General features: G+C 37.3%; 1 protein-coding gene across 3 annotated transcripts in view; it reads right to left on the minus strand.

The window, feature by feature from the left end:
* The window catches only part of tmeff2a (transmembrane protein with EGF-like and two follistatin-like domains 2a), a 222,714-nt gene that overhangs the window by 146,114 nt on the left and 53,566 nt on the right, over positions 1–23,034 (minus strand). For all 3 annotated transcript variants that reach the window (XM_088353044.1, XM_088353045.1, XM_088353043.1), the window contains one exon: positions 17,700–17,809. In XM_088353044.1, the coding sequence (XP_088209170.1) occupies positions 17,700–17,726 (27 nt within the window). In that variant the 5' untranslated portion in view covers positions 17,727–17,809. The remainder of the gene's footprint in view (positions 1–17,699; positions 17,810–23,034) is intronic.

A 23,034-nucleotide genomic window follows, 5' to 3' on the forward strand; every position in this document is an offset into this window, starting at 1 on the left:
CCCGAATAACCAGACTTATTTTTCTGAATTTAATTTAGCATTAGCAATTAGCCCATCTGAATTCAGCCAGGCAAGGACAATGACTACTATCTTTTACACTGCAGTTAGATTCTAAATGTGGTGTTCACTAGTTTTCAAAAAAGTTATCTTGTATATAATCTTCTGTTAGCCTGTAAGCTAGCCGACTTGGGGTCGCTCACTAAGCTTATTATGTTAGGATAACCCACCCAGCAAAAACGAGTTGAAAGACTGAAAAAACACCAGAGTCCGTCTAAAAGACGTGTTTAACTGGATGATAATGGAAAGTTTAAAAAAACGTGTTCTTCATGCTGTTGAAAAGATTAATTCGAGGTACAAACTTTAAACAAGGTAAACACAAAGATTATGTTTTGGACTAAATTCGGTTGACGTTGCGTGTGCTGGACACAACCCAAATTTAGACGTCTATTTTCGGACAAAATCATGTCTAAAACGGACCAGACTAAATTTAGCGCCAAATCGTACATCCAAAGGCCTGTCAATCAGCTTGTTCAACATCTTTTCAGCATTGACGTTTTGTAGTTTTGATATTTTCATCTGGATATGAGCGTTTCGGAACATAGTAACTATGCATTAGTATCTATATCCCTCACAACCCCCCCTAATGTCAATTTTATTCCGTGATCGCCACCTCAGAAAGGATCCATGCCATATTCCGTAATTTGGCAAGGAATAAATATAAAGTATATTTTAGGTCTGGTCCAAAGAAAGGGTTGTGTCTAGACATAATGGTAAGCAACAACAATCACCCGACTCTTCTTTCCCTCCCAATTATTTTAGACTTTGTCTCACTGAGCACATCAACCGGAAAAGACAAACACTCAGCCGGGACAGACAAGGTCCAGGGGCTTACGCCAAGCTCTATTCCCCCGAGGGACGAATTGGAACCGGATAAGTGACACACTCTTACTTGACGGGCATCACGTTTACAAACACCAATCGCAATGTACGCTAAGACAAAGACACGTGTCCTCGCATCGAGGACAGAGTTTTAGTCATCAGAATGAGGCAGAGGAAAAGACAGGTCGGGAGTAAATGGGGACAGATGGTAAAACGTCCCCTGGCATGTGCCTTTGCCGTTTGATGGCTTCGGTTGTCTTCACTTGATTTGGACTACCATGGAATCTCGTAGGACTTTGAAGAACAGTTAACGTTGTCAACAAAAAGCGAAAATAGAAATACTCGACAATGAATTTCATTGTTGCCGGATATGTTTTTCTAACAAAGTGATTAACCTTTAAATGATTATAATCTCTGCTAAGAGTCGCTCATGCGCAATAGCATCTGTCTTGAGTGGTAACATACAACAATGAAGATGTCAACACCACATACTACGTGTACAAAAACTTAAGTTTGGTCAAATTTTAGCAGGATACAGCAAATTAAAAGACTACTTGTAAATTTTGTAAAGCAGACCTCGCGTATCAAGGCAGTACCTTGATGATGCACGAAAAACAACGTTGACTTGTTGAACGAAATGGAGTCTGACTCGCCTCAGTAAGATTTAGGTAACATTCAAGCCAATACGCTTTTGATGGCATGCATTGTCCAACTTATGCGATTATATCATATATAAAAGAGAGGTTGAGCGCTATGCCAGACTGTGCCTGAAAAACATTTAGGAAATTAAATCCATGCAGTCTGAAGAACAAACGTCAGTTGTTAAAAGAATAAAAACGACAAACATCAGTTTTCAAAACTGTTTGATTTCAAACTGTTGCGAATCATTAAGTTATTTCGTTACAGATTTGGCAGTTTACCATTGAATGTAATGTATTTTCCCCCAAAAATAATATTTTGTGATACATTCTTCATATAGAAGGCACATGGTGTTAAAACTAGCATAGGGGCTAAGGTTGCAGAACAAATAAATAAATACAAAAATTACAATTATGACATTTGGGTTCACCACTAAAATTAATTCACTCATAAAAGAATCTCTCTGAAGTATACCCTTTTTGCCAGTTAAACAAAATGAAAGTCGGCATCTGCCCTGCCGTTGAAGTTCTAAGGTTTTTGTCCTTTTGGTAACAAACAACCAACATATTAACTAAAAGAGGGCGCTTAATATGTTTCTCAAATGCACAACAGTGACTTCACACTAGCACAAATGGCTGTAAACCAAACATTGTCTATAGCTATTTAAATAAACATACACAATGAAAGAAACACAAAATATTTGATGAAAAGCTCTCATATAAATGACAACTGGAAACTGGATAAAGACGACAAATAATATTAAAGCATTTTGGTTATTATAGTGTATACATCCATTTAGTCTTTGGTTGTAACAAGCATGTTTGTACAATTAACATGTTGACCACAAAAAGACAGTCAAGCACCACTTTGTTTGTTTCTCAAAGCTAGAACAGTTACAGTATGCAGTATCATTCAATTGTTTTTATGAAAATTAAATTTAATCCACTATATTTGCTGGTACATAAGGCGAACCGGTTATAAAGTGTACCAGCCAATTCAGTACATACAATCATGCCCATTTTGCAAAAAGTTTTGCTTATTTTACATAGAATTTGTTATATTAAGATTTTTTTTAGCATCCATAGACATATAATATATACATTCCTTTGTAATTTTGTATTTTCATATTAATGTGTATTTTTTCATATTTTTTTGTTATTTTTTCTAATGAAGTAATTTTCAGTTGACTGCAATGTAATTCACAGTTGATATGCATGGGCTTGTCCCGTCATATCTTTCAGATTAAATTTCCTCCTATGTTCCTGCACGGAACCTTTAGTGAGAGCCTTCCCCATTCAGGCCCCGGTGCTGTGGAATGCTCTGCTCTCTAAAATTTGATCCGCAATCTCAGTGGAACTGTTTTAATCTAGGTTTAAAGCACATTTATATTCTATAGATAATGAATGACCTATTTCATGTTGACGATGTATGTGTCCTGCAACATCCATTGCAGCCGAGTCATCCTGGAAGGGGGATTACCTCGTGTGCGGTCCCTTCTCAGAGTTTCTTTATTTTCCTCATGCCGAGGTTTTGAGTTTCTCCTTGCCCTCGTGTAAGTTTTTGGATCAGGGGGTGGTGTTATAATAGCCTAGAGTCTGTAATAGTGTTCTGTGTAGCCTTTTGAGACTTCTTGTGAGTAAGGGCTATAAAAATAAACAAGACTTGACTTGATTACGGCAACAGACAAAATGGCCGTCGCCTAAAGTGGACATCAAAAACGAACATTACAACATTTTCGAAGGTTCAAAAAAGTTCAGATTAAAATGGCCATCGCTTAAAGTAGACTATCAAAAAGTCTTGGAGATTTAATGATTCCAACACCAAGTCAAGGTTGTAACAGTCATAAATCAACTGCGTCGTGGGTTTGTTCAAACAGAGGGATAAGAATCATCTCATTTACAGTTGGGTACAGTGACAAAGTGACAAAGAGGTGACCGCTTAAAGTGGACAATAAAAAAGAATGTTTTTTGTTTTTGAAAAATTCAAAGATTTAGGTCACCGCCAAGAAGCTTAGAGTGTCACGAATCATCTGAGTTCTTTTTCATGACCAAATTCGAGCACTGTAAAGGATTTTCGAAGTCAATTTTCCAATTCCTCTAGTACCATTACATGAAGAAATATGATGTGAATCATATATTTTGCAGAACCACAAATATATCTGTGATTTACCTGTGCCAATTTATAAATACATATGATTTTGAGATCTTGAGTATATTAAGAATATATTTGTTTTTGAGACAAATATCTCCCAATTTAGGTGTTGGGTAAAAATGACAATATGTAACTTACACTTTTAGTTGCAGGAACTGAGAAACGATACCTTCGTTTTTTGCAAGGCTGTAGTTAATGCGTAATCATTGCACTAATACACATTTTATAATGCCCTGTTTAGGTGTAGCATGCACCTGTCCTTTAAGGGGCAATGACACTTCATGGGATAATGCCATACAAACTAATGCCAGCTGCTGTTTTTCACAAGGGAAGAAAATATGCAACGACAAAGCTAAACCACCAGAGAGAGACGTCTGCCTCATTTTTAGTCAGACTTGTTGAGAAACACGACAACACTTTCAAGCATTTACAGGCACTTCATCCAAAATCCAAGCCATTTTCAACCGTTGAAAACATTTCAAGCTTCCGTCCAAACCCAGAGTAGTCATTAGTTGCGAGTAAGGGGTGGGAGAACAGACACTGGGACATTGTCTGGCATGTGCCTTTGCCGTTTGACGGCTTTGGCAGTCTTCTCTTGATTAGGACCTCGTCCCCGCGGAATGTCCTCGGCCAAGTCACAGGAGACAAGCTTTTCTGTAATGCTGTCTGACAGTTGGGCTAGAGAGAAGTCGCCAAGGAGCTGACACACTTGCCGTATCTTTCCGTGGCCATTTTCTTCACCTTCTCCGTCTTTGTCAGGGACTTCATTCGTCTCTGGAGAATAATTAGAAATGGAGCCGCCTGGCAAGCCGAGCAGGGCCCTCACCGCACCTGCTTTCAGGGTCAATCTTTGCTACACCCACGTTAAATGACAAAAAAGGATGGCTAATTTAGCATTAGCATTTAACCCATCTGGTTAAGACACCTGCTTCGGATTGGGACTATTTGAGCTCTAATGTACTCAATACACAGCCTGGAATTCACCCAAAGTGCCTGCCTAGAAAACAAAAATATGGACAACCGCGCATAAAATGACAAAAAAAAGGCCTACTAATTTAGCATCAGCATTTGACCCATCTGTCCTAAACACTTGTTTCGGATTGTGACTATTTGATCTCTAACCTACTCAGTACGCAAGCCTGGATTTAACGAAAAGTTCCTGCCTGGAAAAACAAATTTACGGACAACTTCACGTTAAATGGCAAAAAAATAGGCCTGCTAATTTAGCATTAGCGTTTGACCCATCTAGTTAGGACACCTGCCTCTTATTTGGGTGACTTTACCCCTTACCTGATGAATTGACAGCCTGAAATTCACCCTAAGTAAAATCCATTATCTGCACCGCTTATCCTCAGAAGAGTCGCGGGGGTATCTTCAGGCAGTGGGCAGGGGATACCCTGAACTGGTTGCCAGCCAGTTGCAGGGCACACAGAGACAGACAAGTCGCTCGCTCATTCACATGTAGGGACAATTTGGACCAGCCAAATAACCTGACATGCATGTTTTTGGAATGTGGGAGGAAACCGGAGTGCCCGAAGGAAACCCACGCAAGCGCAGGGAGAACATGCAAACTCCACACAGGAGGTTCGATCTCATGACCTCAGAACTGTGCCACACACGCGCTAACCACAATAACATTTTCAAATTTGTGTTGTGACGTATTTCCAACGTCGCATTTCAACCCCCATCTTTTGTGCATCTTTCAAAACCCTTTCGACGTCTATGAAAACATTGGAAATGTTCTAACAAATATGTTTTTTATGTCTTTCAAATGTCTTAAAAAAGACTCATTTTTTGATCAAAAGGCATCTTGCGAACATTTTTTAATGTCTTATTCGGACGTCTTTTGGAAGTCAGCCATGATTTCAAAACCACTCAATTTTCAAAACCCCTGAACAGCCCCTCCCCCCAAAAAACAACTATCAAACAGTTTTAGGACCTTTTTTCATTGTCTTACAAAAATATTTTAATTTTCTAACAGATACGTCTTGCTTTTCATCCAAAAATGTGTCTTTTGGATGTCTTCTAAACATTTACAAAAAAATAAAAAATTAAACAAATATGTATTTTCAAAGTCTTGAAAAATACTCATTTTCCTACCATGACAACAGACATGTTTTGGACATATTTTGGACGTCTTTTCAAACTCTTGAAAGAAGCTTAATTTTCTACCCGAAAAATGCATTTTGGACATCTTATGGACAATTTTTACAATGTCTTTTGAATACTTTCTACGTTTTTAAAAATACTTTTGATCTTCAAATAAATGTATTTTGTCATATTTTCAACATCTTGAAAAATAACTGGGGGGCGGCATGGCAGTTGAGCAGTTAGTGCGCAGCCCCACGGTGCAAAGGTTTAGAGTTCAAGTCCAGCTAACTCCCCGTGTGGAGTTTGCATGAACTCCTCATGCCTGCGTGGGTTTCTCCCGGGCACTCCATTTTCCTCACAACTTCCAAAAATATGCATGGGAGGTTAATTGGCCGGTCCAAATTGTCCCTAGGTGTGAATGAGCGAGTGAGTTGTCTGTCCCTGTGTGCCCTGCGACTGGCTGGCAAAAAAAGACATCTTGTCAACGTCTTTTGGACATCTTTTCGCCGTCTTTTGGAAGTTGTTTGACTCATTCAGTGCCATAGCTTATAAATACGCTTTCAGAACAATTGAGTGCCAAAACGTAAAAATACATCGTTTAAGCATAAGTTCGGTGGTGTTGCAATTAAATTTGATTTTGTCATTAAAGTGCCGCTTGTGTTTATGGAAAGCATTGTTTAGATATAAGTTGTATCACAAATATATTTAAATAAAGAACCTGAGTAACAGTTTTGCTTGAAATGCATTACTTTACAAAAAGGCGTTTTTCTCAATTTTCTTACAAATGGGTATTTTAACAAAGTTCATCTGTTGCTTACCAAACAATGGTAAAATCTAGAAACATACTTTTTTTTTCTAATAAAAGATGAGGGTTCAAGTTTTCTTTTGATGTGTCTTATGCCTGTACAGACGCTCCCCTACTTGCGACCATTCGACTTACGCAAAACGGGATGTCGAAAAATATCCGGACATTGCTGTAAGTTAGATTTTGTATTGTGTGCACCTATTTCTGAGTACAGGACATTACTGTTGTACTTCTTTCTGCCGCGTAGCACTTTGAGAGGTCATACAGCATTCACCCGGAAGAAAAAAAATCTATTTCCTGGTTTGTGTGTGATCATAACAACGTGTAAGAACTTTGAGGGTTTATATTGTTTGTTTATTGTCTAGTGCATCCATTCAATATGGGTGGTATGAAGTGTAAAGAAAAGGAGAGCTGTTACTTTTGAAACGAAAGTGGAATAAGAAAGCTTGATGCGGTTGAGAAAATTGTTGGATTGCTTTTTTTCGGCCACTCTCTAACACGGCGGAAGAGCACTTGAAGCTTATCTTCCAAAAGTAAGTTACACTTAACTTTATTTATCTTTATAGAGCATATTATTTTATGAAATGTTTTTTTTTAGTTCAAAACAATAGATGTTACTTATATAAACCTCAAACATACAAAATATAGCACTGAAGCTCCTGAACTTATGAACAAATTCAACTTACAAACGATCATTTGTAGGTCAGGCAGCGTCTGTATAGCTATATAACATGTATAGCTACATGTTCTATAGGCCTTCAGGAATAAGTCAAATGAGCAAACATTGGCGCTTCCTATTTGAGAGAAACTGAATGGATTAAATGTTTTGAATAAAGTCTCACCTTTTCAACCCCAAGAAAAAAACGGTTTATGGACATCTTTTGGATGTCTTTTAAATGTCTTGAAAAATATGTTTAATCTTTAAACAAATATATATTTTGACACCTTTTTAACATATTGAAAAGACTCACTTTTCAATCCCTTCAAAAATTGCATTTCGGACATATATTGTACCTCTTCTCAACGTCTTGAAAATTCCTTTATATTTTCAAAGACGCCTTTTAAAGTTTTTAACATTTTGAAAAATACTCACTTTTCAATCCCCCCCCAAATATTTTTAACGTCTTGAAAAAGACTCTTAGTTTCTAAACGGAGAGTTTGTCATGATCCAGTATGCCATTGTTAACCAGAGGGTGTCAACGAACAAAAGTGCTAAAAAATCCCACAACTTCATCTAATCCTTGACACTTCCCTCTCAATAAGGACCTAGTATAAATTGACTGCCTCTTCTGTCAAATCACTCCTCTCCATGCTGCCCCTGCCAAGTTGCTGACTCTTTGCCACCCGTGCCGTTCCCCAGAAAAACTTCTTGTAATCTTTCGTGAGTTTTTTGACTGTATTTGTTTTGCCCGTTTTGTACCTTCCTCCCTATGCAGAGTGCTTTTTGTTAATTCCCTTTAACCACAAATAAAGCTGTCAACTCTACTTGTGTGCCCAACTTGGCTCCAGCTCGGCAAACGCAACACAGGGTTCGTATTCTTTTTTAATGGGTAAATGAAAGCACTTTTAAGGACCTTCAAAGCCAGTAGTTTAATTATTCCACTTACATCAAAAGAAAAAACTATATGAGATCCAAATATATCTTCGCGATTAACACATGCACTTTTTTAACCTTGCGTGTGCATTTATTAAGACATATGATTCTTAGCTCTTACAGTACATTGCAAATATAATTGTGGATCTAAATAATATTTTGTTTCTCAACAAGTCTGACTAAAAATATTTTGGAGAAAAAAAACTCTCCCCATAAAGGTGTTGGGTAAAAAGGACAGTCATATATAGCTTACATTTTTAGTTGCAGGAAGATCTTCCAAATACTACTTTCATTTTTTGCATGGCCCATAAATGTCCATAATTGGTACATAATTGGACTCATACACATTTCATAGGACAATGCCATACAAACTAATGCCAACTGCCATTAATCAAGAGGGAACAAGAAATGCAATGGCAAAGTGAAGCCACCAGAGAGCAGTTGCAACATTTTCAAGCATTTACAAGCAATTTACCCAAAATTCAACCACATTCCAATCTTGGAAAACAAAACACAACATTAAAATTCAAGCATGGATTTCAAGCACACATACGAACCCTGTGAACAGACGTTTTTTGGATGTCTTTCAAAGTCTCGAAAATATATACTTTTCAACCGTAAAATGTTTCAAAAGACATCTAATGGACCTCTCAACAGTTTTTGTCTTGTTGTGCGTGGAACACGTAGTTAGAAAGGATCATTTACAGTCTTGAAGAACTATTATAGAAGTAACCCATTTGGAACGTGAACATGAGTCTTATCTCAAGGCTTTCTTTGTGTACCAGGAGGAAAATCGTTTATTCTCTTCCCTGTTGGACCGGCGGCAAAACGGCATCTGAGGTGAGCTTTTGTTGTTCCAGGTGGAGATATTTTACTTTCAGTCCGGGTTATAAAATCCCTGAGAAAAAAATGCTCAGTCCGGATAACAAAAAAGGGGGAAATGAATGCAAATATATGCAATGAGGTCTTCGTCACTGGCGCCAAAACATGGAACAGGAAGTGGATCATTACTGATTTTTTTTTCTGGATAATAACTCGTTTTATTCTTGTTAATCCTTTGTTCGAGTGAAAATTGAAGGACATGCCGCTCTTCCTTCCTCAACATCACACGTAGCAACACCAGGCAGCGAGCGCTTTGAAGAGCGAGCCAGCGCTAGCTTTAGTCATTCAGTCGTCTGCAGATCGCCTCATAGTATATTTTAAGAGCGGACCGACATTAACAACACAAACATTTTTTGAATTGCAGCCAGCAACAAAACATGGACGGGGCTGTCAATCCCCGCCAGTGACAGCAAAAGACAAAACAAGATGGATTAACCCGAAGTGGCTGAAAAGAGCACATAGCTAAAGATGGTCAGAGTTTGTATTAGCAGCTAGCTCTAGCGGCTGGCAGGAGACGCTACTAAAAAAGCCAGTACAAGATTGCAGGAGCATCTATTGGAACCCTGAATTCTGCTGTTTGTTTGTGTCCTGCGTTGTCCGTCTTTTATGTTTCGTTCAGTCTGAGCTAGCTAGTGTCCAAATATTTCCTGCGTTGTCTTTTTTCATGTTCTGTTCAGTTAAGAGATATTTAGCGTTCCAACATATTCTTCGTTGTCATTTTTTATCGTGTTTTGTTCAGTTAACACTAGTTAGTGTCCACAACTTATTACCCTTTCTCTTTTTTTAAGTTTTATTCAGTAAATGTTTAATATTTAAACATAACAAGGACTATCTTTCTTTCCTGTTTTGTTCAGTCAAAACTAGTGTCCCAAAATATTCCTCCTTGACTTCTTTTCATGTTTTGTTTAGGTAACAATTAAGTATTGTCCTACATATTCTATCCGATTCAGTTCTATCCACATGTGGGTATTTTTTCTTACGTCGTCATCCTTCCATGTTTTTCTTCAGTTAAAGCAAAAGAGTGCTTCACCATATTCTGCTTTGTCTTCCTTTCATGTTTTGATCAGTTAGGAGGTAGCTTGTGTCCCAACCTATCTTGCATTGCCTTTCTTTCGGGTTGAGTTTGTTAGTAGGTGTTAGAACATATTTGAGTTCTATCCACGTGTGGAAATGTTTCTTGTGGGTTTTTTAACGTTTTATTTTTTTTTCAGTTAGAGCTAGTTAATGTCGCGATATATCTTGCATTGTAATATTTTATGTTGTTTTTTTTTTTCAGTTAAAGCTCGTTAGTGTCCCAAGATATTCTGCATCATCTTCCTTTCTTGTTTTGTTGAGAGTTAGCGTTCCAACATATCCTGCATTGTTTCACTTACATATTTAGTTAGAGTTGATTTGTGTTGGAACATTATTTAAATCTATCCATGTGTGGTAATGTTTATTGTGTTGTTGTCATTATATGTATTTTTCAGTTACAGCTAATTAATGTCCCGACATATTCTGTATTGTCTAACGTTTGTGTTATGTTCAGTTAAAGCTAATTATTGTCCCAATGTATTCCGCTTTGTCTCTCTTCCATGTTTGGTTAAGAGTTAGTTAGCGTTCAAGCATATCCTGTGTTTTTTCTGACTGAACTTGAACAGCAAGTTAGTTGGTGTTGGAATATTTTTTAAGTTCGTCGTCATCTGGGATTCCTTACTGTGTCGTTGTCTTTTTATGTTTTGTTCAGTTAGAGTTAGTTAAAAGGCAACATATTGTTGTCATACATATTTTGTTTGGTTAAGGCTGGATTTATTTTTGGATAACACGTTGTGTAATTATTTTTTCCCTTAGTTTATGTGCAAACTGCGCTTTAAAGAGCAGGCGAGTGCCAACTTCGGTCATCCGGCCGTCTTCAGGGGGTTTGTCGGCTGCCCAACGTTCATCTTTCGGATCACCGCCACCGGACAAGAAATTGATTAAGATGCCCGATGAGTTTCAGGGACACCGGTGAAGAAGCGTTTTTAAATTTGCTGGCGCTCAACTTCGCCCGACTGCAAAGTGGAGAGGGTTTACATAAATTAAAATCAGCTAATCCGACCGCCAGACGAAGTGAGGCTGCGCGTTATTCAAATTTGGGCTACAAATAAAGAAACTGACGTTGTTTCTACCAGTTGAACGGCTTTTTCAGCATGCAAGCTAATTGAAAAATGAATGAACTACCAAAAAATGCAAATCACATTCTTTTCAAATTTTTAAACAACTACTATCCTTTTAAAGAGCAATGCTCAAACGTTCACAGCATGCGAGCTACTTACGGAAGTACCAGGTCAAAATGATCTCGCTAATACAAAAAGGCAAAAACATCAATTGTTTTTCAACGTTGAAAAAAAAACAAACTGTATTTGTTTAAAATCATCTTTATCTGTATAGCCCTTAATCATAAGGAATCTCAAAGGGCTGCATAGACCACAGATTATTGCAAACGACGGACTACTATTTCAAAATCCCTTGATCTAAAACCTACAAAGAGGGCAAGGAAAAACTCAACCTTGAGAGGGGAACACACATGAGGTAATCCCCCTTCCAGGATGACCAGGCTGCAATACATGTTGCATTAACAAACATACATCCATTATCTGCACCGCTTATCCTCAGTATGGTCTCAGGGGTGCTGGAGCCCATCCCAGCCATCTTTGAGCAGTGGGCAGGGGACACCCTCGACTGGTTGCAGGGCATACAAGAACAGACAACTCACTCGCTCATTCACACAATTTGGACCGGCTACTTAACCTGACATACATGTTTTTGGAATGTGGGAAGAAACCGGAGAACCCGGAGGAAAGCCACACAAGCACGGGAAGAACATGCAAACTCTACACAGGGACGCTGGTAGTTGGATTTGAGCCCATGACCTCAAAACTGTGCAGCGGACTAAAGTGTAATATAAAATAAAAAGGATGACCAGGTTGCAATGGATCTAGCATTAACAAACAATACACAGATATGGTCAACATGAAATATAGGTCATTCATAAACTATAGAATGTAGAAAATCAATCTAAATAAAACCAAAAAAAATGAGTTCCACTCATGGCAACTTCAATGCGAGCTACCTACAAAATGACCCAGTTAAAACGATTTACCCACCACAAAAATACAAAACATTTCATTATTTTCATCCTTAAATAACACAACCCCATTTCATCAACATTGCTTTTACTTTCTCAGCCTGCAAGCTACTTACAAATGATCAAGTCAAAATGATCTAGCGACCATAAAAATAATAATAAATGTACCTGTTTTCAAATGCCCAAATAATCACAACCCTATTTAATGAACGGTGCTCACACTTTTTCAATAGGCGAGCTTCTTAGAAACTGTCAGAGTCAAAACGATCCAGCCTTCACAGAATTCAATCAATGCTGCTCATTCATTAACAAGATGAATCCCTTATTCACCTCAAACTTACTCCAAAGATTCTGTAGCTAAACCACAATTCCGATAAGTCAGGGGTCCTCAAAAACAGCAAAATTCTTTTCAAAAGCTTATATAATTACAACCCCATTTAATCAACTTGTTCACACTAATTCAGCATATGAGCTCCTTACAAAACAACCAAGTAAAAATAATCCAGCCAACACGAAAATGAGTAATACTTCTAATTTCTCCAGATCCACACCACAACCACTAAAACTATCAACAGAAAAATGAATAAATAAAGCATTCAAAAACTAATATGAGTCCCTGAACATCAAGGCTTACTTTATTTATTCATTTTTTGGGGTTTTCTAATTCAATTTCAAGGATAGGTCTCTGAAAGCCTTGAATTGCTCAAGCTACAAAAGCGAATCAACCAATGGTAGCATGAAGTGAGTTACTTACAAACACTTTTGCTGTTTTTGAGGACCCCTGAATTATTAGAATTGTGGTTCAGCTACAGAATCTTTGGAGTAAGTTTGAGGTGAATGAGGGATTGATCTTGTCTATGAATGAGCGCCATTGATTGAATAACTCTCAAGTAGCTCACACGTCTCAAGTCTGTCCTTGCGCTAGAAACTGGAAACGCTCGTTCCTATTTTCATTCGGGATATGAAATATGAAAGAGGTAAAACTACAGCTTGATAGTGTTTTCTCATCGTTAAAAATGCATTTTGCATTTGTGAGAGAAAGCAGCTGCTTCGGCGCCTCCTTTTTGTATTCTGTGCACTGCGATGTTGGAGACAGCTCTATTTTCCAATTAGTAGTTAGTACAGTAGATGGACACGTAGGTCGAGAGGTTCAAGATCAGTTCGAGCCTTCCATACGGAATTTGCTAGCTTTATTGTGCCAACGTTTTGGCTAGTCGTCCAAAAACTGCCTAATTGCTATCTTTTGTGTGCCAAGAGTTAAACAAGTCCCTGAAAATCTTTAATTATTTATCGAAATAAAGTTTAAATTACTCAATAACAATTAACTTAAATTATTTAAAATTATTCTTTTTTTATTGATGAATTTAAAGATATTTATCTTAAAATATTGTGTTTAAAGGAATACTTGTACTTTCAAAATAATCTATTTTAACTATTTGAGATCGTGTTTTTAGTGATTCTTTCAGAAAAACAACATTTTGAATTAATTAATTTTTAAATGAAATAAATTCATCATTTTGTGTATTATATATATGGACATATTAAAAGAATGGATGAAAGTTGTTTAGGCCCAAATATGGTTGGATAGAAAAGGCAAAACGTACTTTGGATGTGAGGTCGGTATATTCAATGGATGCAGACTGTGCTAGGGATAAATGTGAATCGCGAAGGATAGTTAAGAATGATTGATAATTACGCAAATGATACGGAAGGAGTAAACCAGTGTATGCTGTCTGGCCATTCTCCTGAAGGGTTGCATGGCACAGCAACTCACCCCTTGTTGTACTGTGGGTTTAATGTTCGGTGTCATGTTGGGAAGAGCAAAGGGGAATGAATGTTCGGTGATTTTGAGCGTGTGCTTGACGCCAGTCACCGCCTACTAAGGGGATATGGCTTTGGTATACAGATAGATAGAATAGATTTTGTTTTATTATTTTGGAAAATAAAAATGTTAAAAAAAAAATCAATTAAATTTGAAATTAATCAATTCATATAGTTTTTTAATTATTCTTCCTGAAGACATTTTAATCAAATTAATTAATGTAATCTTGAGTTAATTATTTTTTATTATTTTTATCATTCTCTCAGCAAACAAAAAACAATTAATTTTAATTTACATTTTGCAAAATAATTTTTGTATTATATTTCAAAATTATTTTGGCAAAAAAACACAAAAATTATCAGAAATTCATATAAACTAGTTTTATCATTTTATTAAATTACTTTTTTGTCAGACTATTTTTATTAAATAGAGGAATTTACCTTTGAATTAATAAGTTTCAATATTTTTTCAACTTGTTAATTAAACTTTCAGCTATTAATTGATTCCAAATATACATTTTTTGAATTTATCTTATTTCTTTTGATTGTTTTTAAATAAACAAGTGTAATTTAAATTGATTAATTAAAATACTTTTTAAAAAAAATGTTTTACAATTTTATTTTTGCAAACATTTGTAATACTAATTTAATTAAAAATAATTCATTTAAAATTATTTTTACTTTTTTTTATTATTAAATTAGCAAAAAAATCCTTAAAAATCAAATACATCAATGTGAAATTAACTCAAATATTTTATTATTTTCTTAAATTATTCTTTCAGCAAACAATATTAAATATTTTTGTTTTGATCTGAATACATTTTTGATGGTATTTTCATGAATGTGAAATAGCTCGAGCCAAATGATATAATCAACATTTTTTATTATTCTATCGTGATTATTTTGGTCACGAATGTCCAAATTTCATTCCCATTCAACAGTTCATAATGTACCGTTGACTTGATAAAAACACAAAACTCGGATTTCGGGATGACCTCATGTGCGGTCCCTTCTCAAGGTTTCGTTATTTTTCTCATGCTGAGGTTTTTAAGTTTTTCCTTGCCCTCATGTAGGTTTGAGATCAGGGAAAGGTGTAATAATAGTCTGTAGTTTGCAATAAGCTGTGGTCTGTGCAGCCCTTTGAGACTCCTTATAAATAAGGGCTATACAAATAAACATGACTTGACTTCACTATTTGGCACTGATTTATTTTTATCGCAGTCAAAAGAAAGCGATTCAACATAAAGAGTAAAACGATGTGGTTGTGCTGAGTCTGGCCCACTCGATAGCGGAATCAAATCAAATCTTGTGGGCTGCCATGTCATAAATCTACAACTCGTGCGTCCGACGTTGACGATAAAAAGCAGGCAACCGATGTGGTCTGCTGCGTTGTTCTGATGCACGGATAACCAACAAAAAACAATGAGAAAACGTGGCCGGATCGGAGCGTCTTTATCAATTTCCAGATGTGCTTATAACATTTCAAACGTTCAATCAATAGCGAGCAAGCTAGCGTCCTGGTTTCATTTTTTTTATAGGAGAGCTCATAAAGTTAAGTAGGAGCCATTATCAGGAATAGCATAGTTTCCGAGATTTATGTTATTAACGAGTCTGAGCTCTCGTCAGTGTCAAGGTTGTTTACGAGCGCGACACGGGGGGTGATCGGAACTCATAAAGCGACTCGGGTTAATATCGGCGCCGAGCTTTGTAATTATCTCCGATCTGGACGATGGGTTTTGTTCCTGATGATTTCTGGACCTGGTTTAGGACTGTGGCTCTGCTGAGAAAGATCGATTCTTCCTGTTTTAATATGGAGAATTGTTTGGATCACACTGAGTTGGATTTATATGCAGTTGCTAGTAAACAAAGACCGATAAAATTTCAGTTATTAGATTTCCAAAGTCTTCAATAAGATTGTGATCTCAAGTAATCGAAAGATTCCCCACAGAGCTTAGAATGTTTTAATCTGGAAGGTCGTTTGGATCATAGGGAGTTGTATTTATATGCAGTTCCTAAAGAAACAAAGACTGATAAAATGTAAATTATTTGATTCCAAGGAACTTGAACAAGATCGTGATATCAAATAATAGAAATGATCGTCAAAGACCGCTTCAACTTTTAATTTGAAGGATCGTTTGGATCACAGCCAGTTGGATCTATATGCTGTTAATAAAGACCAATAAACCGGCAATTATTACTGTAGAGCAGACCTGGGCACTCCAGTCATGGAGGGCCATACGTCCTGCCAGATTTTGAAGTTTGCTCATACAAATTATAACCTCGTTAGCAAGCTAGCAAGTGCTCGTCAACGATACTGGTGATTGGAATCACCTGTATTGGATCAGAGAAACCTCAAAAATCATGCAGAACATACGGCCCTCCAGGACCGGAGTGCCCAGGTCTGCTGTAGAGGGTAAAGGACTTAAACAAGATTGTGAGTAGTTGATTGTCACTAAGTTTTGCCTGGTTTTAATGTGGAGGATAGTTTGGATCACACCCAAGAGGATGTATATGTTGTTGTTGAAGAAACTAAGACAATAAAACAATAATCATTAGATTGTGGAGGACTTAAGCAAGATTGTAATGTCAAATAATCAATAGATCGTTAAACAGTTGTTGGTCATAACTGAGTTTTTTCTATTCTAATCTATAGGATTGTTTGGATCACACTCATTTGGATTCATATGTGGTTGTTATATAAAGAACAATAAAACGTCAAGTACTAGATTTCGAAGGACTTAAACAATATCGTAATTTCAAATAACCAAAAGATTGCCACCAAGTTTTTACTATTTCAATTATTCCATAATGCAGGAGTTTTTCATGTTTTCATTTGGAGGATTGTTTGTGCAACACAGGTTGGATTTCTATGCAGTTCTTAGAGAAATGAAGCACAACAAACTGAAGTATTAGATTGTAAAGAACTTCAACACAATCGTAATTTTGAATAATCGAAACATTGTCAAAAGGTTGAAAATGATCAAGCGGTTATCAAATCAGGAAGAAGTTGATAACAAACACCAATAAAATGTCAATTATTAGATTTTAAAGGAGTCAAACAAGATTGTGATTTCAAATAATGGAAAGATCGTCACTGAGTTGATCATCATTGAGTCTTTCTTATTCTTATCCAGAGGGTTGTTTGGATCACTTTGAGTTATACTCATACGCGGTTGGTAAAGAAACAAAGACCATTAAAATGTAAATGATCACATTTCAATACGTTTTTCCGATTTTAAACTTAGTGGATTGTTTGTACCACGCTGAGTAGGATTTATATAGGGTGGTTAAATAGACCATTAAATGTCAATTATTTGATTTTGAAAGACTGCAACAAATGAAAGATCGTCAGTTTTTCTTGTTTTAAGTTGGAGGATTGTTTAGACCACACCGAATTGGATTAATATGCGTTAAAATAAACAAAAAAACAATAAATTGTCAAATATTAGGTTATGAAGTACTTACACAAGATTGTGATATAGAAACATTGAGGATTGTTAGATCATTTCTATTCAGGCAATCCCTGGCCTGGTTTTGTCGCATATGTCTGCGAGTGCAGCCGCATTATCAAACGCACCCTTTTAGTGGCTAGACTCCTTTTAGCATCACTTTAGTACTTAATGCAAAATAATTCGCTAGCTAATGACAGGGTCACATACTTAAAACACTAATTTCAGCATTCTTGACACGGCAGATATCCACTAAAGCTCAAATTTTTTTGCGCATCTTACCTTGAAGTCACAAATGCAAGTCACCATGTTTCCAATTCGTAGGCACTCGGCGTCAAACTTGCACGTGTTGGTGTCGCACAAAAACAGGTCTGTGTCCCGATCGTCGAAACCTGGCGAAAGAATGCCAGAGTGAGTCCCCTTCCAAAAACAACTCATTTATTAAAGTGACAGTGTGTAAATCCACCACAAGAGGTCGTTGTAGCTAAGAATAGAGCTGAAGTATTGAAGGATAATTCACTACGGAGCCCCGAAGGATACGGATAGGCAAAATAACCAAGCGCACAAAAATATTTTCTTGAATTTAGGCCAGCGACTGGACATGAAACCTGTTGTTAATCCCCGCCATCTACAACAAAAAATTGAGTGAACTTGATACGCAAGAAGCAACTGAAAAAGAGCCAGTAGCTGGCATGGGTCAGAGCTGGTTAAAGTGGCTAACTTTAGCAGCAATCAGGAGACTACTAAAAAGGCCAGTAAAAGATTCCATCAGAAAGCTTTATTTACACGCGGCAGCTAACAATAGCTGCTAGCATCAAACCATAGCCTACAGCAAACATGAGTGGTTAGAGAGGGAAACAGTGGGGAAAAAAGTCAAACATGTCAGAATGACGGGACTCAGAAACCATTACATTTGAGGCTCATCTGTGTGCAGTGAATGGCCATTTTGTGCTTAAAGCAGAACTGAGACAAGCTAGCTTTGTAAATTCCTCATTCATTACATAGTAGAAAGATGGCGGCCAAAGATGTCAGTTTAATCAAAATGTGTGATACCATAAACAATTCTAAACCTAAAATAGTGTTTGTGAGATAGTTCATGTGTTTTTGTTCATTATTTGGACCAACAGTGTCCAATGAATGAAGTATTTTTACACCACTATGGGGTCACTATATCATACACACCTTAACTCTTTTGCTGCCACGGACGGGTATAGATGTCTAAGGTCCATTGTAACTAGGCTACTATTGATGGCTGTAGATGGCAAAGATCAATTTTGGCTTGGCTGCCAAGGACCATAAGCGACAAAGATCTATTCTAGATAAGCTGCCATTGACGGTCATATATGTCAAAAATACATTCTAGCTTAGCTGCTGTTGATTGCTATAGAGCGCTGAGATCCAATCTAGCAAGGATGCCATTAATGGGTATAGACATCAAGGATACAATATAGCTAAGCTAACGTTAATGGCTATAGACATTAAGGATACAATATAGCTAAGCTAACGTTAATGGCTATAGACACCGAGGATACAATATAGCTAGGCTACCATTGAAGGCTTATGACAGCAAAGGTCCATGCCAACTTAGCTGCCATTGAGGGTTATGGACAGCAAAGATTCAGTTTGCCATAAACGGTTGTCGATGTCAAGGAACATTTCTACTTAGTCTGCAAATGACGGTTATACTGTAGATGTCCAAGATCCATTCTAGGTAGGCTACCATTGACAGCCATAGACGTCAAATATCCAGTTTAGCTTGGCTGCAGTTGACGGCGACAGACAAACGGGATGTTTCAAGGGCATAATAACATCAACATGAAATGCGCGATACGAAACGACGGCCTGTTTACAGAATCTGAGCAGCGTTGTAATTATTCCCGCTTTTGTACTTCAAAAGCAAATCCATTATCTATATTCTGCAAGTTTGTTTGATTAATATTAGCTTGTTGATAATCTAAAAAGATTGCAGCCTTTCTCCGGAGACGCCGTCCCTGCTGAAATAGATGAAACCGTGTTTGTTTTTGCTGTGCTGCGCTTTTTTTTTCCCTTTGCGAGATAGCATTTGAATGAGCTGCTGTTTTTTGCAGAGTTTCGTTTTTGACAAGACAAGAGTTTTGAATGGAAGAAACAAGACTCAAGCTACAAAACACATTATGGGCATTATGCAACTGTTCACATCAAATAAAATCAGTCACATCAAATAAAGCAACAGACCAAGTATTTTACTGTATGTATCAGAAAACATCATAAACGCTACATTTGTTAGGCAGGGTCAAAATCATTCATCAATCTGTAAAGCAGTTAATAATGTTTACACTCAGAATTAAATCTCCATTCAAAAAGGAATGAAAAAAAATATTGATTTTGACCCTGCCAACCAAATGCAGTGTTTATGACCCTCTCTGTCATAAACCAATCATATGTCATGTTTTATAAATTATGATTGATGTACAACAGGAAGGGTCATAATAATGACGGGTGGGGTCCTGATATTTCTGTACTATTTAATAAAGCATGGAGCATAATTGTTTTATGACAGAGAGGGTGATAAACACTACATTTCAAATCAATCAGTTTTTAAAATCCTTTTTGAACAGGGATTCAATTCTGATTGTAAATGTTATTTACTGCTTTACAGATTATGACCGATTTTTACCCTGCATGTCAAAGGCATCATTCATGACCCTTTCTGTCATAAAGCAAGCATACGTAATTCTTTATGAATTAGGGGTGATTTCTCATGACCTTACCTGTCATCAATCAACCCAAAATTATAAAAAATTGACTATGATTCACATAAGACAGAGTGGCTCCATTGACAGGCAGTGTCAAAGTCAATCTGTAAAGCAGTTTGTGACATGTACTGATATATGCAAAGAATGCAATTACTACAATCATAGATTCAATGCTTATAGCTTATTTGCATTAATAGCACAGGTAGAGTCATGAATCAATAAAAAAAATGCAGATATTGACAGGTTTATGGCTCACTTTGACAGGTAGTCTAATTTAATATTTTTTTAAAATATGTGTTGTTTTTTGTAATGATAATGATTGAATTGTAGAAGTACATTTGGGGACTAAATCTTCTCTTAACCGGACCAGAACAGATTTAGTCCAAAATCCAAGGTCACAAATCCGGCGCTGGACGGGAAATGTTAATTTTCGTAGGTACGTGACCCTCCACAAAAAATATTTTCACCTCCTAGGTTGAAGATATAAAATTCACTTCTCACATTTTATAACGGCAATAAAGATTCTATTCTGTTCTTTAAACACACTGGAACGTGTTTTCTTCCCCAGCGGAGGTTTATAATTCAGCAGTTCCCGAGTGGAATGAGAAGCCAAGATTTCTTTATTTTTTTTAGAACATGATGAAGAATCCTCAACAGGCCAATGAACAAATATTGCCCATCGGCTATTTGGAAGGTCCAGAAGAAAACAGAAATCACGGGGAGTAATAGCAGTAGGAACATAGAACTGTCAAAGAGGGCCATAAAACAACTGCCTGTGACGTCGTCTCCCATCTCTGTTGGGAAACCCTGGAGGTTTATAATCCGGTGTTTGGAGAAGGCTTCGATCGGAAAAGACATAAAAAATAAAAGGTTAGAGTAAAGGCGGTTAGGGTTTGGAGGTTAGGATTAGGGGCAAATAGGTTAGGTCAGGCGTGGCCAACCCGGTCTTCGAGAGCTGCATGTCCTGCTTGTTTTAGGAGTTTTTCTGCTCCAATACAGGTGGTTCCTATCACCTGGATGCTGGATTGCTAAAAAACTGAAAATTTGCATCACTTGGGTTGGAGAAGAGAAACCCCCAAAACATGTAGGACATGCAGTTCTCGAGGTCCGTATTGGCCATCCAATGGTTATGGGGTAAGGGTGTGGGGTTAGTGAAATAATCATTATGATGTAGGGGTTAGGTTTTAGGATTTATGTGAAGATTAGCGTTTAGTGGTTAAGAGTTAGGGTTTATGATTAGGGGTAGATTTAGGGATTAAAAGTAGTGGTTTGGAAATCAGGGGGGTTAGGGTTATGATGGAGGGGGTAGGTTTTAGTATTATGTGAGGAATAGGGATTAGGAGTTAGGGTTTATGGTTAGGGGTAGAGGTAAGTTAAGAGATGTGATTTAGGATTTGGGAGGTAAGGGTTATTAGGTAGGGCTAGATTTTAGGAATTAGGGGTTACAAGTTTAGGTTTATGGTTAAAGGGAGCGGTAAGGGGTTATGGTTATAGGTTAGGAGTGTTTTTTTAGGTTGGTAGGTAGCATTTATGATTTAGAGCTTAGGGTGAAGGGGTGAGAGTTTTGGGTTAAGTGGGTTACATTTATGATGTAGGGGTTGGGGTTTAGGATTTAGGGTTAGGCGAGGATAACAGTTTACCAGTTCTATTTAAGAGTTTATGGTTAGGAGTAGAGTTAGGGGTTTAGATTTGGGGTGGGTTAGAGTTAGGGGGTAGTTGGTTAGATGAGTTAGGATTTTGTGTTCGGGAGTTAGGTGAGGATTAGGGTTTCCAGGTTTAGGCTTAGGGGTTATGGACAGGAGTAGAGTTAAGGTTTAAGAGTTGTGGTTTATAGTTAGGTTAAAGGTGAGAGGGTTAGTCTTCGGGTGTAGTGGGTTAGGATTGAGAGTTAGGGGGTTTGCAGCTCGGTATTATAGCTTAAGAGGTTAGGGTGTATGATTATAATGAAAGGGTTAAAATGCAGTAAGAATTAAGGTTAATTGTTAAGAACCGGAAAGTCGAGAAAAAAAATACATTTTTGACAGAATAGCTACCCTCCAATTCACCCATTGAGACTAAACGCTATAAACGGCACTTCAGTTTATTGTTCTAGTTTTACATTTTTATATTATGCAAATGAGATCGCCAACACAACTATTGAAGCTTCATAATCGGAGCAGCTTGCAACAAGTATTACGGCCATCTGCCGTTTTCTTTAATAGATACCTTCGGACAATAGATATTAAGGGTCCTTTGTGCCTCCTCGTACTATAACCACAACTTCCCAAAAGGAAAAAAAAATAAAAAATCTCTCTCTATATATATTTATATATCCCTCCTAGCCATAAACTCGCAGCAGGCTAGACCGATTGCGAAATCAAGGCGCAATTTACCGGGACCATAAATGACCGTAAAGTGCCGGCTCTCGCCGCAAATATACAATTGCTGAGTCAAGAGGTGCTTGAAGTGTCTGCCATGAGAAAACCATCTACGTACGTTTTCAGGGGTAAAAAAAGCATTTGTCTCGTCTAGTTGTTCATTAATTTTATGGATTTTTGAGACAGAGGAGTATGCAGGGAAATGGACTCCCAACTTGTTAAATTTGACGGACATATATACCAAATTGACTATAAGGCGCACCTACTTATAAGGCTTACCCTCAAAATATTCATCTTGTTTTACCATCTTTTAACCAATTTCTGCTGGATGGAATGGTCCTAAACACAGCTATGACACGAGTGTCAAACTCATGGCTAGCAGGCCAAAAATGGCCCGCCATGTCATTTTATGTGCCCCGTGAGACAATACTGAGAGAAACACAAGATAAAAATGAGCCGCTATGACCTGCAGTTTTGAATATGTCTACTGGATGTCACCAAAACCAGGCGCCACTTGCAAAGCTA

Source organism: Urocampus carinirostris, chromosome 14 (assembly GCF_059441175.1).
Source record: "Urocampus carinirostris isolate Australia breed hairy pipefish chromosome 14, RoL_Ucar_1.0, whole genome shotgun sequence".
NCBI classification, from domain to species: domain Eukaryota; kingdom Metazoa; phylum Chordata; class Actinopteri; order Syngnathiformes; family Syngnathidae; genus Urocampus; species Urocampus carinirostris.